Raw genomic sequence first — 14695 nt, 5'->3', positions numbered from 1 at the left:
CAGAGTTCTGGATTAATCAAGACCAATCTGGATGAGATGGAGAAGAAGACCAGGCTATCCATCTGGATTAATGCACGAGACGAGAGTCATCGGCTGGGAGCATTTGATCGAGGCCCTCTTGCATCACAAAGTTTCATAACAACCAACATTTTAAAGACTTGATTAGAATTTTCAGCTTCAGCAAAATCCTCCGTGACAATCTGCAGTGGATTGGCACTAGGGGTGCAAATGGATCAAGAAGTTCGTGGGAATAGCTCGGCCAAAACTAAACTCGAGCTCAAAATTGATTGAATTCGAAGTTAACCGAGCTCGAGCCGATTTAATTAGAAACCGAGCCGAGCTCGAGCCAAATTATTACTAGCTCAGTGACTTATCGAGTCAAATGAACTAGTAATAATATATATTTATATATTTTTATAATATATAATATATTAATTTTTTTATTAAAAAATCGAGCCCAAGCTCATAATTAAATATCGAACTCGAGCTCAACTCTATAGGCTCAAGCTCAAGCTCAACTCTCTAGGGTCGAGTGAGCTCGAGCTCGAGTCAAGCTGGTATAAATCAAGCTGAGCTTGAGCCTAAACTGGCTCGAGCTCGGCTCGATTCGTTTACAGCCCTAACATGCCAAAAGCAAAACCCAGCTGAAACCAGTTAAAGACAATTGGCCATATGAATATGCAATGTGTTACCGAAACATTTCAGACTAAAGTGAACTCAATCAATTAGGTATCTACTTTACTATCGAAATCATTCCACTTACTGAATTCATCATTTTTTCTTGTGCTTGCGCCTAGATGAGTTTCATCAAGAAGATAATATTGGAACTACCAGAAGATGAATTACATTTAGTAACATCTGAGACAATATAACAAGACCTTCAAGCATTGTAAATGTCAATGATTAAAAGAATATTTTAGCATCATGCACATGAATGAGAGTCCATATCAGACTCCTACCTTCTGTCTTCCAAAGAAAAATACACAAGGATGCAATTTATAATCTATATAATAAGAAAAGATTGGTTTCGAGCTCAAGATTTTGTCACTTTCAACAACTTTACTTGAACGCTTATCTTACAACAAAACTATTTTTATTATCATGTTGTTCCATAATACATACCTGATACCACACCACATAGACAAGGTAATTGCATAAACAAATGTTCATAGAGCACCCAATAGATAGAAAAATAAATTCAGCAATCAATGAAGAAAAAAATATAAAACATTTCACGTGCTCTTTCTCCCCTGCGACAATTGTAGCAGTTCCTTTGCCATTGATGAAAAATTCTCTGCTCCGTTTTGCATCATTGATGTTCGCAATCCAATATCCTGAAAATGAGATAACATGAACTCACGTAACTTTTCAAATTTTCAACGGTTAGAAGAAACACTTTCTTACAAGAATAATTGTACTTCTAAATAGTTTGTTCTTTTCTGTACGACTTGATTGCTAGAGAACAAAATTGTCTTGAGAGAAAGGAAATCACACCTTTAACTTTGCAACATTCTCCTTTAGCTTGCCTTCTGCTTCCTTTGCAGTACTTGCCTCCTGATAGAAAGCTCAAAAATGGAAAATAGTAGGTTTATGACTTTTGGAAAAAGGAACAGAAAAATAGTTCACTAAATGGATCTGGAATATTGACTATACTTACATCATTAGTTGTATATCGATACTTTTGTTTGACTCGATCAACAGCACTGATGTCCTTTTCCTCCTCGGATTTATCTTTTGGTGAGTTCAACTTTTCCTCTATACTTGATTTCAGCTTTCCTGCAATTCCATGAATCAGTGGTCCAAGACTACAAACCATATTGGCAATTTTGAATATCATGTTCAAATAAATCCAGAATAAATAAAACAGAGGACAGTAGGTAAACCATTTAATGACCTTTGAGAGAGAAAAATTTCTTGCTTAACTTCTGTTTACTCAAAACAGCAATGTTTGGGCCCTTCTGCTTTTCTTCAGTCTCTTCTAGGTCTATATCATCTTCAGAAATAAAACAAGAAAAAAATGTATTTCAATAAAAGTCTAACCCAACTTAAAAAAATAGAGAAAAATGATGGCATCAACCTATATCCAGCTCGACGTCTTCTTTGGTTACGGCAGAAGCATTCCTTGTCCCATCAGATTCTGGAAAATTAGCAGTTGAAAATATAGCTGAGAGTTCTTCAGTAGCAGTGAAGCCATCAGCTGGATCACTTTCATGGCTGTGCTTTGTCTTGTTTCCCTTCATGTCTTTGATGATCATGTTAAGTATTCCCTGGAAACCAGGATCCTTCATTCTGAGTATTCATTAGTACTACAACTTAACAGGCACTTTATTAGTTTTACCTTTCTCTTCTCCTTTTGGGGGTTCTTCGAGCTAGAAAATTCTTCTCGTAGAGCAGGATCGTCCGAATATACCTTGGTTATGCATTCCAAGTGTCTGGCAGCAATTAAATAAAATTAGTGCTTCAAAAGAGAAAAGATAAAACACCTAGTAAAGTTGGAAAGAGGTCTTTCCACGGTAGTAAAACATGTTAGTTTTAGAAGATTCCTGCCATCATATTGCTCCAAATTATCTCAGTACTGAAAGGTTAGAAATACTGCATGGAAAAGGATTCAATCGCAGTAAAGTTATGATTTTCCAGAGCACTGACAACAGAATAATAATAAAATAATTATTGAACTAGTTTCACTTTGTTCATACAGTTATTGTAGCATTGTAGCTAACAATAAACCTCTGGATTATGAAACAATTCCAACATCCTCTACACTATATTAGAAAACAAAAATGAATTGAAAGCTATCACTTTTTACACAACAGGAAATCTTTACTAACTTTAACAGAGTCACAGAAAGAAAGGAAGAGATTAATAAAGGCATTTTGACAGCTCGCCTAATAATACTATACCTGTAAACTTCCTTTTGAGACAAAACTGAAAGAAAGAGCATTGCTTGATCTCTATCAATCTGGGGAACATGCAAAAAGCTCAGAAACTATTAGAAGAGTTTCAATTAAGTAAAAGTTCGACACTAAATAGTCAGTCTTGCTCACCAGAAGAGCTTCTCCTTCAGAGGAAATGGAAAATAAAGTATAAGCATTTGGAGGTGAATTTGGTGCTACATAAATTAAGCCTTTCAGGTTAATCTCATTTAAGATTGCTAAATCTGGAAGGGACCTGAAATATAGAAATTTCAAACTTCAGGTATATCTTTTAACTTGATACTTTCAATGGAAGCATATTGACCTAACTGAGTGCCAACCACTATAGCAAATTCACTTCAAGTTACAGTAAACTTTACTGGATTTTACGCAATGTTATAGATACCACAAAAATAGGAACACCTTATTTCCATCTTTCCACAAGCAAAGATAAGCACCAGCCCAACCCCCATTGAAGGGCCATGTATGATTGATGCATAGGAACATATGCCATCCAGTCTTTTCTTAACACATAAGTCTTTAATCCCCTGAAATACAAAGAGTTAGGAACTAAACAAGCATTCTTACTCAAGGAACTGAAGAGTAGAACGAATCATACTGTTACCTCAACTGTGTGATTTAAGTCATACAGACGTATGGCATCTCTAGAGCAAAGTAATATTAGTGGTTGCCTTTGCATTGACACCTTTGAGTAACTCTCATTGCTTGCATCTTGGTAATCTGTAGTCTGAGCTCCATCTGATGATACATCTAATTCATTAGACGATTGCAGAAATACTGGACTATTAGTAGTCATCACGATGGACTTCACCATAAATTTGCTTCAAGGAGAAAGAACACGATGGAACACTGGTACAACAATAATAAGTTATTGTTTAGAGTGCATACCCAATACATGAAGCAATAAAGCTTTAGAAGGTTTTTTAGGTTGCAGTGGCTTAGCAATTAACAGATTCCCTGAATCCTTTTCAAGAGGCAAAATGGATGAATCTTCCGTCCCTACCAACAATATCTTCTTTACTATGCCATTTTGGGCAGAACTCCCAAAATGCAAAGAGGCGATACCACTATTTAGTTGACTGGAGACTTGTTTTTGATATAAAACAGTGGTTTCTTCCAGCTGGATTACTGATACCTGGAAGACACAACATGTTAGACAGTTCATCAAACAAACAAGTGCATTATCTGGAAGAAAAAGAGGGGGGAAGCAGCAACTGTCTTTAGTGCTTTCTGTTCCATACCTTTTAGTTAGATTGATGAAAATTACACACCCAAATGTTTCAGGGATTCTTATAAAAGAAAATGAGATCCATTGAAAAACCACTGTTGATATTCGGCGAGAATTAATCTCGATGCACTTTCAATTATTATTTTTTGGTGGCTCCAGGATTTTTTTTTTTTTTTTTGTGAATTAGGACCATAAAGTATCTAAGTTTATTGTATTTGTCTTCTAAGATTGTGTAAATAACACAGGTTGGTTTAAAGATTAAATAGGAAATGCTTTCTTAGCCAATGATCTCACATGGTCATGTTAAATATAACTATGTGATCCATATTAGAATTGTGCGTGTTTGAAAAATCCTAAATTTGATTGCCTTTTTCTGCCAATTGCGATTCCTCAAGAAACTTGGGTGTAATTGTCTAGATCTTCTATAGTTTATCTTTTGTTGGTGTCTATAATAGTACTAGATGGGGTTGGAGACTATTCTAGCACTGCTCACTAGATCCCCTCATTTCAAGCTATATACTTGTAGATTCGAATCAAGAGACAAGAGAAATCGAACAAAGTGCAGTGTACGCCAACTCCATGGAGAGAATTCAACTCTACATAATCCTCTCCTAAATGGATATTCATTTTGGGAATAGACTTAGCCCAATTTGATTAAAGAAAATTTCATTGCTAATATGGAATCTTACATTTAATTTTAATTTTGCTCCAATAGAACTTTGCTTTTTTTATAAGCTTGTACTACTTTCGACCATGGTTTAAAATGAAACAAATCATTCTGATAAATTACTAAAACCCAATACTGCTCAACACCAAAACAATGTCTCCTGTGTCAAGTATCATTTGTGTTAACACTCGACACTCGGCATGCTAAAATTAATTTATTTTATAGTTTTCTTTTGTACAAGATAAGTCCAAATTGTAGCATTCCAAATGGAAAACAAAAAAAAAATTAAAAGTCTTTTATCTTTTTCTTTTATTTCTTCGTCTCTTTCGTCCTTCCATCTTCAATTTATCACCGACACCATACACTTAAACATCAACACCAGACTAAAATAGTATCGTTCCAATCAAACACCAAAACATTGACATGGCTTGAGATTTCAAACCTTGCTTTTTACAACTTTTTCATTTCCAAAACCTTGTTAATGGAAAAGCTAGGAGGTTGTTTCTAAGATTACAGGTGGTGCAAAGGAATGTGTCCAACCTGCACTAGAGTCTGATTAAAGTTGGAAAATTTTCTAGTTTAACAAATTATCCCGTAAGGAAGCTTTTTTCTATGTCTTATTTGAATAATTTTCTTCCTTATGTTAAACTACATAATTTGTTGTCAAATGATGATGTTAAATTTCAACTACATTGAAATACAAAAAGGGAAAGAGTAAGCTTTTAGGTAAAACCCAGGGATTTTATATATGAAATCCCTTTTTTGCTAATATTGTTGGGTAAATCTACACTACAGATGACTAAAGAGTAAGCAGAACATAACCAAATGGTCACTAAATCAAAATTTAATAAGCTACTCAAACCAACAGTCCATGGAAATTTGAGCATCCCATCTTCATTTACAATTGATTTCAATTGCAGGTGATGAAAAGAGTTGGAAACTAACATAGGCTAAATGTTTGTGACACTTGGCAAAAATTCCATTATCTGTAGAGTACTTACATATCCTTTGTCAGTGCCCACAGCAAGATGTTTGAATTCCAAATCAGTACTGATAGACGTAATTGCTCCCTTGAGTTTAACACACTGAACAGTATAGCTGTCACCTGGTTTTGCTGATTTACCATAAAAAACATGTTTAAAGAAGAAAGGATATTTTTTGGCACAATCCAATGATAGGTTATTATTATAAATCGTCTATTGCGCTTAGTGAAGCAAATTGCTAGTCCAACTAGTTAGGATGCCATGCATTTTGGTAATAAAGTTAAAATCATTTAGATGAAGTGATAATTGCTAAATCTAGCATGAACAAATTTTAGCAAATCTAACTTAAACAAACATTTAATAAACCCAACGTCTACTTTTCATTTTGTTGTAAAACTAGCCATAAAGTTGCAATCAAATTTTACATTAGTTTGAAGCTAGTTCCACATGATACACATATCACAGACACCGCAATTGAATTTTTCTGATGACCATACATCTCTATTTAGGTCAATTTACAATCAAGTTACTGGATCAATGGAATTACTAATATATTATGTTTAAAGTGTTGAATGAATCAATGTACAAAGTGGCATTAGGACAACAAAAGGTCATGCAATCTGTTGAGTTGCAAGAGAGATTTATAACAAAATTTAAAGTTATAACATTCAGTCTGATACCCTTTTTTCACTTTTATCTAGTTTTTAGGGATGGTAGTATATTCTATCTGCTAGGAGTTTGGGATCTTCCACTGAATTCTCTTCACTACAGAATCACCACTTTAGTCTTTAATTGATAGGCATGTAAATTAAATAAAGTCAAAAATCATACTGAGACTCTACTTAGGAAAAGCAAAATAACCCACAAGATATCTATTTTTTGGGAAAAAAAAAATCATGTATGAAAACGAAGGATTTTTTTTAATTTAAATTTCTTGTTTGCACATATAAACTCTTGACAACCTAGCAAAGGTGCTAAAGCATGAGAGATATAATTTAAACTCCAAATGGGTTCCTATAATTTAACCAAAATTAAATATACCAAGTATGATTACCTTGCAGAAAGGAAAAGATGTTTTCTGAGGTGGGATGCTCTTTTTTGAAGAAGAAAATGCGAATCTGAAAAAACCAACAAGCTTAATGCATAAACATATAATTTCACATACTTGTCTCAAACTACTTAGCTTATGTGTCAATGAAAAAGCAGCTGACCAATCCACTTTGATCTCCAGACACAAGGACACGTGAAGAGGCATCAAAATGAAGTGATGTAAGTGGAGCAGTAGTTGCATAATTTTCACTAGGCTGACAAGAAAATGAATAGGAAGAGTTTGCTGAAATAGTTGATACTATTTTGCATCCATACTCAGTTTCAATTAAATTTGAAAAAAAAAACCTGCTGTTTGATAGAAAATATAGGAAGCAGAAGGGGGCATGATGCATCCCAAAAGTTAACAGTGCCATCAACATGTCCAGTAATCAAGAGGTTTTTGGCTTTTTCAAATCCACTAAGATATGCAGAACTCTGAAAACTTCCATCTTTTTCCTTCATGTTTGTTGAGAATAGAGAATAGTGTTTGTTGGCCAGGAATACTTGGTCCTATACATCATATAGATATTGAAATGCTAACAAAAAGATATGATGGTGTATTAAATAGACATGGAAATTCAAGGTGATCTGTTAGAAAAAAAAAGTAAAAATAAAAATAAAAACCTACCTCATAAATAAGATTTGATGCACCTTTATAGAGTTTGGCTGCACTGATTCCTGAGTCACCATATGGTAGTTTTACAGTTAGCTGCTTAGGAAGACTTGGTGTTGATTTTGATTGACATTGTGACAGATAATGTTCTATCTCTGAATCATCATACAGACACAAGGAGCCTGATCTTAGCAAGAGAACAAGAGTAGTTTGATTGCTTTTTCTATGGTTGCTGAAGCATGAAATGGTTTCCATTGCTAAACAAGGTTCACTCAATGGAAGCATCAACTTGATTGTTCGACTTTGAAAATTGCTATTGAGAATCATGACCTATACAATTGGCAAAACAAATGAAAAACTTGTGAAAGGAAAATTTTAGTGACTTAGGAAAAATGAAAAGAAATTACCAAGCCTACAATGGTCGTGTTATGGCGCTAAATATTAAATAAAAAGAGATAAAAGGAACTACCTAAGGTATCAAAATCTTAACCATTACTTCTGACATGGTAGGAGAATCATTTGTGACATCAATCTATGTAAAGAAAATAATTTGAAGAAACTAAATTGAAAATAAATTCCAGATTGGTGCATCTGCGATAAAAGGAAAAAAAATTGAATTTTTTTCAAGATTTGAGCATCTGCAATAAATCAAATATTTGATTTTTGTTATTTGATAATTATCATTTTTATTTTGGCCATAAATATAGAATACTATAATGGCTATTAAGATTTGTCTATTTTCTTTATTTAGAATATTCTGTTTTCGAATTAAGAATATAAAAGAAATTCAGAGTATCTAATGAACTTTGAAGTAATTCGATTTCTAATTTAAATTCATACATCTCTGTATGAGAATTTTATTTTCTAGGTGAGGTTATTTACTTCTTCATTTCATTGTCTCCGTCCCAAGTTCTTAGGTGGTTCAATGTTTCAATTTTGGTGCTACATCAATTTGTATCAGATTAAGTGGTTCAGTTTTGATATTAGTCATCTCAATTATCCATCATCCTCAAACGTTGATTCCATCCCTATCCACGATTCTTTCACAATCTGAGACCTTAAATTTGCAAAAAATTGATTATTTTTTTAGTTGATAAATAAAATTGCTCGCATTTATTTGATTTTTCTCGTAATTTCATACATATCATTTACCTTATTCATAACAAAAATATTTCTTATTTAGTTTAATTATCATCTAGAAAAAAATATATTTTCTATCTATTTAAGTTATCATCCATCAAATAAAACATTGTCATTTATTTTAGTTATCATCCATCAAAAACTTGTGGCCGTGATGACATAGCTGAGTGGCTCACTATGTGGTAAATTTGCAAAAATAAGCAAGGGTCTGGCCTACTCGGCTTCCTTATTTATCTCTATGATTGTAGGGCCAGCCGTGTGGGGTGCCCGGGGTCAAACCTTTTGTAGAAATTAGTTTAATTACTTGTGCTTTCATGTTAACAATTTATCATTTTTTTTGCATCTTACTCAATTTATCATTTAATTTTATTTTATAACTATCATGATTTGTCAATATTTAAATTTACTTGATGAGAGAAAATAACACACCTATCACAAAATATATGCGAGATTTAAATTTTAAGAGTGTGACCTATATAAATACTGAACTTAATGACTACAATGGTTATTTGCTAAATTTGGGAATGACATGTTATATAAGATCACATTGTCCCATGTCCAAAGAAGAATCTAATTATTTTTGTAAACCAAGTGTTAGAACAAATACCCTTATATTTAATGGTTGGTTAACATTGAAAATTACTTTGACCAACATAATTTACCCTCTACTGAACATGTGTGATTTATTAAATTCACATTTAGTGGACCTACTAAAAATTAGGAGAAGAACCCATTCTACATTGGTATTAAATAAAAAGACAATTAAAGAAAAGATATGGTCCATTAAATTTTAGAAAAGATATACTATAAGGGTATGACTACAACAACATGTAAGTACATTTAAATCAAACAACTAATAATCAAGTCAAGGCATGCTCCCCACCTAGCTTATGAGCTATGAGGCAATACTATAATAATCAAGTTTCCAAGCACATAGTTATAATTATATTATAGAGAGAATAAAATATATACAAACTAATTGTCACTTGATCAAGGGTATTAAGTTACAATATTGAATATATACATAAGAAGAGAGGACTACTGATGTTACGTAAACCTATTTTTTTTTCAATTCTCCTAACAAGTTCAATAAATACACTATAGACATAAAAGGATTGTTTCTAAAGTTTTATCTATTGTTTTATAAAATGGGTATGACAGAAACAACTCCTTGATATTGAGCCACACATTGGTTAGTTATTTAACATATTTATGCAATTGTTAGTTGCTATTTTGACATTAACTTGAAGGAAGAGCCTTTAGTTTCCACATTTGAAGTTGTTAATAAGGGAATAAGAACAAATCTTTCTCTGGATGTGTTTTTCCTCTTCCTCTAAACGCGCCTATATAGAGAGTCAAAAAGCTATGATCTGTAGGTCTAGCTGCACTCAGTACTATGTTAGTATAACATCAATTCTTCACATGCTCCTCATAGTCACTAATTCTAAGCAGAAGAACCAGCAGTAAAAAAAAAATTCAATAACAGGAAACTAGTCTCTGGAATATTAAAGGTCAGAAACTCTCTACCTGAAAGGAATGAGAAGAACCTACAGCATTGAAACCATTAATGTACAATCGGCCTGACATTTCATCATGGGCACACCACCTTAAAGAAACTATTGGAACCTTGTCCATCTTATACCCTAGATTGAGCTTAAGAAGAGGAACATTTTGAGAAGCATGCAAGTCGTTTTGATTATTAGATGATTCACTGTTGCAGTCTGAAATCACAGGAACCCCCCAAAGAAAAATATCTCCACTGCTATACCCAACCACAACTTTACTTCCAATGTCAGAAGCCCACGATGCTGATATCGCTATCTTAGGCTCATGTGATGAATATTGTGAGCTTCCACCAACAACATATATAACTTTACTTTCTTGAAATCCCCATAGAGTAATGAGTCCATCTCTAAAGATAATAAGAATCCTGCACAGAAGTTAATGCTAGAAGTTATATGACTCCAAGACAACAGTCTCAACTCTTACTATTGAATGTAATTCATTGGTGAATATTACATGTTAAAATGAAATATCTGAAATCACAGAATGATTTTGGTTCCGCTCAAACACAAAAACTGAAATCATGCTTTAAATGCACTTATACACTGCAGCTAAGTAGTTGCTTTGAATCAATAGAAACATAGGTTCACAGATTAGTGTCAGAGAGAGAAAGTAGAATTTTACCTCCTGTTCTCAGCCATTGGCTGTGGGGACGCAAGTACAACAGCTGTATCAGAGTTTGTTGAGGCACCTAACATAGTAACAATTAAACCTATTCAATAGTCTTTTCAAACCAAAAGAATACCCATGATCCTTTTCATGTATTTCCAACGTGGGACTTTGATTGTATTCCTAACAGAGTCGTGATTTTATATAAGTTAGGAGAGTGAATACAAACTTTAATGAAGACAAGGAGATGCATAATTGCAACTTCCTTTAGTTCAACCTACATAATGGAGATTCAAGAGTTTGACAATCACATCAAGCTGCTGCAGTGATGTGTAATCATTGTTGTTAGTTCAACTGTAGTAAACTATATAACCTGAGAAATTCTGCTATCACATGCACCTTGGAGGAATGAATTTCATTTTTTACTTTGAATTCAAAGGAAAATAGAGAATGGTAAAAAAGAAGTTTGAATTCAAGGGAAAACAAAGGAAAATCAACATATGCAAAGGGAGGAAGAGGAATATAGTATTGTGACAATTTGAGTTATGTACTTGATTTACTTGTAGAAATTATCAAATCAAATAGTCTACTGTTGTAGTAAAATATACTCAATTTTGGCATTTCTATAGTTTTCCAGCTTACGGTAACAAATTCATTATCTAGCCAAATATAAACCTACTAACTGTGATTATTGTTCTTATGGGACAACTAAAAGAACAAGAAGAGAAAGGGCAGTAAAGGAAAGAATGAAAAGGGCATGGTACTTACCATGGGACTCTCATTATTTAGTCAAATATAAACTACTAATTGTGATTATTGTTCTTTAAGGGACAATTAAAAGAACAAGAAAAAAAAAGGCCAGTAAAGGAAAGAACTAAAAGGGCATGACACATACCATGGGACTCTGATAATGGAATTTTATATGGCATTTGAACCAAACTCTGTGATGCATGATCAAGCATTAAAATAGTGATGCTTCCAAGGCAGTCGCCAATGTATCTAGTTAACAGGAAATTACATGTCATCAGAAACTGAATTAACTAGTACCTCTTTTAACATTAAATATTTAACATAATATCTACTTACATAAAGGAACTTTGTTTCACCACAACAAAGGATGTAATCTCTTCATTGAATTTGTGAATATGACAGACTTGTTTTTTGTCGATGCTCCACACCTAATAGTTAACTTTTTAGAAGGTAATGGAGTGTTTGAAGTTACAATTCCTGACACTTATTCTAGAGATAATTTTACTTGAAATTAAAGAATCAAAAGGGGGAAAGTGAATAAATTCATGTTAAATCCACACAAACAAGACATGAAAGGAAAATAGAAGACACTATATTTACTCAAAAAAGTAAATCATGCTTCAATCTCTACCCTACCTTGAAGTTAAAAGGGATATGTGATGATGACAAAGATGTACTACTAAGACATGCATATGGACTCCTTATTATTATGAAATCAATTTCGTCAAGTGTTTCCCAAAATTTCTACATATTAGCCTCTCTTTCAGGATTTATTCAAAACTTCCACAGGATTCAGGTCAGTGATCAAATAATAAAAAAAATAACTCCTTAAGAACATTTCAAGCACTTACCTCTATATGATTCTGAAATGTCACATTAAAAAGGAGTCCTTGATTCTCCATAAACTGCCAAAAATACGAAGATATATCAATAGATTCATACCAAAGAATAAAGAATGCAATAACAGGACGACTAAAAAAATTACAAATGCAGAAGCGAGAAGGTATATGACAAGGTAACAACCAGGATAAACTGAGAATGTTTCATGTCATGACAAAATGCAACTTAAGAACGAGAGGAGGGAGTGGGATTAGTGAACGAGAACCTGCAAGAACTTGGAGGGGACGGCGGCCTCCGACTGGAGCAGAGCTTGAGTGTTGTCTTTGCCAAACAACTTGATGACTCCATTCCTACAAACATCAGAAAGCAGCACAGTAAGCAAGAAGAGTTGCTGCGAGCAAAAACAAAGTTGTAGGCAGACGCCGAGAGAAGAGAGACCCTCCTCTTCGTCACCTCGTGGAGACGGCCAGTATGCGTTGAATGGGGTCATAGGCGAGCGTGGTGGAATCCGGCGGGATGCCATAGTGGAAATTCGTGCGCGGCTTCACATCTTCAGCTTTTAGGCCATTGATGCCATCTCCCACGTTATTCTGCAAATTAGCAAGAATTTACTGAATAATTAATATAATCAAATTAGCACACGCATGTTAAATTATCATTACCAAAACACTGTTTTTGATTAATTAATAATTAGAATTACAAACTGTTTATAATATCTTGTTAACCTTAAATTTTATTTCATACTACTAAATTTTATTAAAGTAATTTTATCATAATTTAATGATATTTAGAATTTTGTTAATCTAATCTTATCATAATTTATGCATCAAATTAAAATGGCAGAATTTTTTTTTTTTACTATAATTTAATATTGTCATACTATCAGCTAATATATTTGAATTACTAGTTTTTAAAAATAAAAATACTAGTTTTATTATCGACGTCTATGTTTTAAGAAAATTTAAAATTAAATCAAATCAAACAAAAAAATATTCAAATTATTTTATATTTTTTTAATGGTTGATTAATTATAAAATAAAATATTAAATTATAATTAGTTAACTAATGACACACTTAAATGCACTCGTGTATTGTATACCCTACCATCCACGTCGGGTTTTCACCCTTCCAACTTTCCTATGAACTCTTGTGGGCCCTATCAAACATAACGTTTGCTTCTTGCAGTCATTAAGTCGACCATATCTTGACCGAGACGTCGTTTTGATTAAAATAGTTGGTCGGCGATTTCGGTGATCCACCTGGAGCTCTCTCCCCTTCCGCGATGGCAGGGTTTTAATTACAGGTATAACTACGAACCAAAATTAGTTCCTTTCCAATAAAATACGAATCGTCCTATCGGCGATCGAGGAACCGCCCGACTCCTCCAAATTCACAAATCATTAACCTAATGGCAGATTGTTCTCAAGTAGACTAAGAACAAAACAAAACAAAACGACCTCGGAATCAGTGAGGCCCACATGGATTGCTTCCGCGTCGTCGCCGCGCGGTGTTTTCGATGAAAGCGATTTGATTTTTACTCGACCAGAAGCCAAAACCCTCGCCGAATCGAGTTGAGAGATGACAAATTTGAAATCCGAAACCAGCAAACCCGTAAAAAAAGGAAAAGAGGAGGGAAAGTAGATCGGAGGAGGAAGAGGAAGAAGAAGAGTTCCAGAATGAGGAAAGGGTTACCTTTCTAGTGGCCTTCTCCACAAGCTTCCTAACGAACATGGTCGAATGTGCTCGTCTCTCCTCCTCCTCCTCCGCAAAAGAAACAAACGAGGGTTCCTTATTACTCTTCAATGAGGAAAACAGAGAATCGACGCCAATGGAGGGCTTCTTCGTGGACGAGACGATCGAAAAGGTACGACACGAGAGATGGGAGTTTGGAACAGTTAGGAGTCCATTAAAATAACAGAGGGGAGTGACAAGTGGACGGGCACGTGTCGGTGTCGCATAGGGTATATGAGAGCCGGTACATTGTTTCGATCAGATGCGCGGCTATGGACACCGGAGTGCTGTGGGAGCCAATCAATACAAAGGCCGACGCGGAGGAAGACATAACGGCGTTTTCCGTCACGAAACGGATTCGTGTCCGTCACGACCGAGGGTAGATCCGAATCTGTTTCCTCGTAAATTCAAACTAAAACGCACTCCGATATCTATTTTACAGCTTAAAAAAAAAGAAAAACAAAATAAGTACATAAGGGCATATTGGTAATTTTATTGGAAACTATTAGAAATAATAGTTTACTAAATCGTACGTCTAAGTGACTTTAC

At 34.1% G+C, this 14695-nt stretch overlaps 1 protein-coding gene across 1 annotated transcript; it reads right to left on the bottom strand.

Moving 5' to 3' along the window:
* Window positions 1-980: 980 nt before the first annotated feature.
* On the bottom strand, window positions 981-14289 carry LOC121998264. Its single transcript, XM_042553099.1, has 24 exons — window positions 14108-14289; window positions 12869-13005; window positions 12681-12765; window positions 12427-12480; window positions 11912-12003; window positions 11721-11824; window positions 10841-10907; window positions 10181-10583; window positions 7529-7843; window positions 7207-7410; window positions 7023-7115; window positions 6866-6929; window positions 5830-5942; window positions 3822-4068; window positions 3538-3671; window positions 3336-3460; window positions 3045-3168; window positions 2901-2959; window positions 2339-2432; window positions 2078-2267; window positions 1895-1993; window positions 1658-1776; window positions 1495-1554; window positions 981-1334 (listed from the first exon to the last, which is right to left on the bottom strand). The coding sequence occupies exons 1-24, from the start codon at window positions 14144-14146 to the stop codon at window positions 1233-1235; spliced, it is 3123 nt and encodes a 1040-aa protein (XP_042409033.1). The 5' UTR covers window positions 14147-14289; the 3' UTR covers window positions 981-1232.
* Window positions 14290-14695: the final 406 nt, after the last annotated feature.

This window comes from Zingiber officinale, chromosome 6A (assembly GCF_018446385.1).
Source record: "Zingiber officinale cultivar Zhangliang chromosome 6A, Zo_v1.1, whole genome shotgun sequence".
Taxonomy (NCBI): domain Eukaryota; kingdom Viridiplantae; phylum Streptophyta; class Magnoliopsida; order Zingiberales; family Zingiberaceae; genus Zingiber; species Zingiber officinale.
This window is presented reverse-complemented; position numbering and strand designations above follow the sequence as displayed.

Excerpts from the sequence above, each read along its gene's own strand:
- LOC121998264 (XM_042553099.1), bottom strand. The coding sequence starts at position 14,146 with ATGTTCGTTAGGAAGCTTGTGGAGAAGGCCACTAGAAAG. Across the intron at positions 7,844-10,180 it reads GTTCTTCTCATTCCTTTCAG|GTCATGATTCTCAATAGCAA; the intron begins GTAGAGAGTTTC and ends CCAATTGTATAG. Across the intron at positions 1,777-1,894 it reads GAAATTTTTCTCTCTCAAAG|GAAAGCTGAAATCAAGTATA; the intron begins GTCATTAAATGG and ends ATGGAATTGCAG.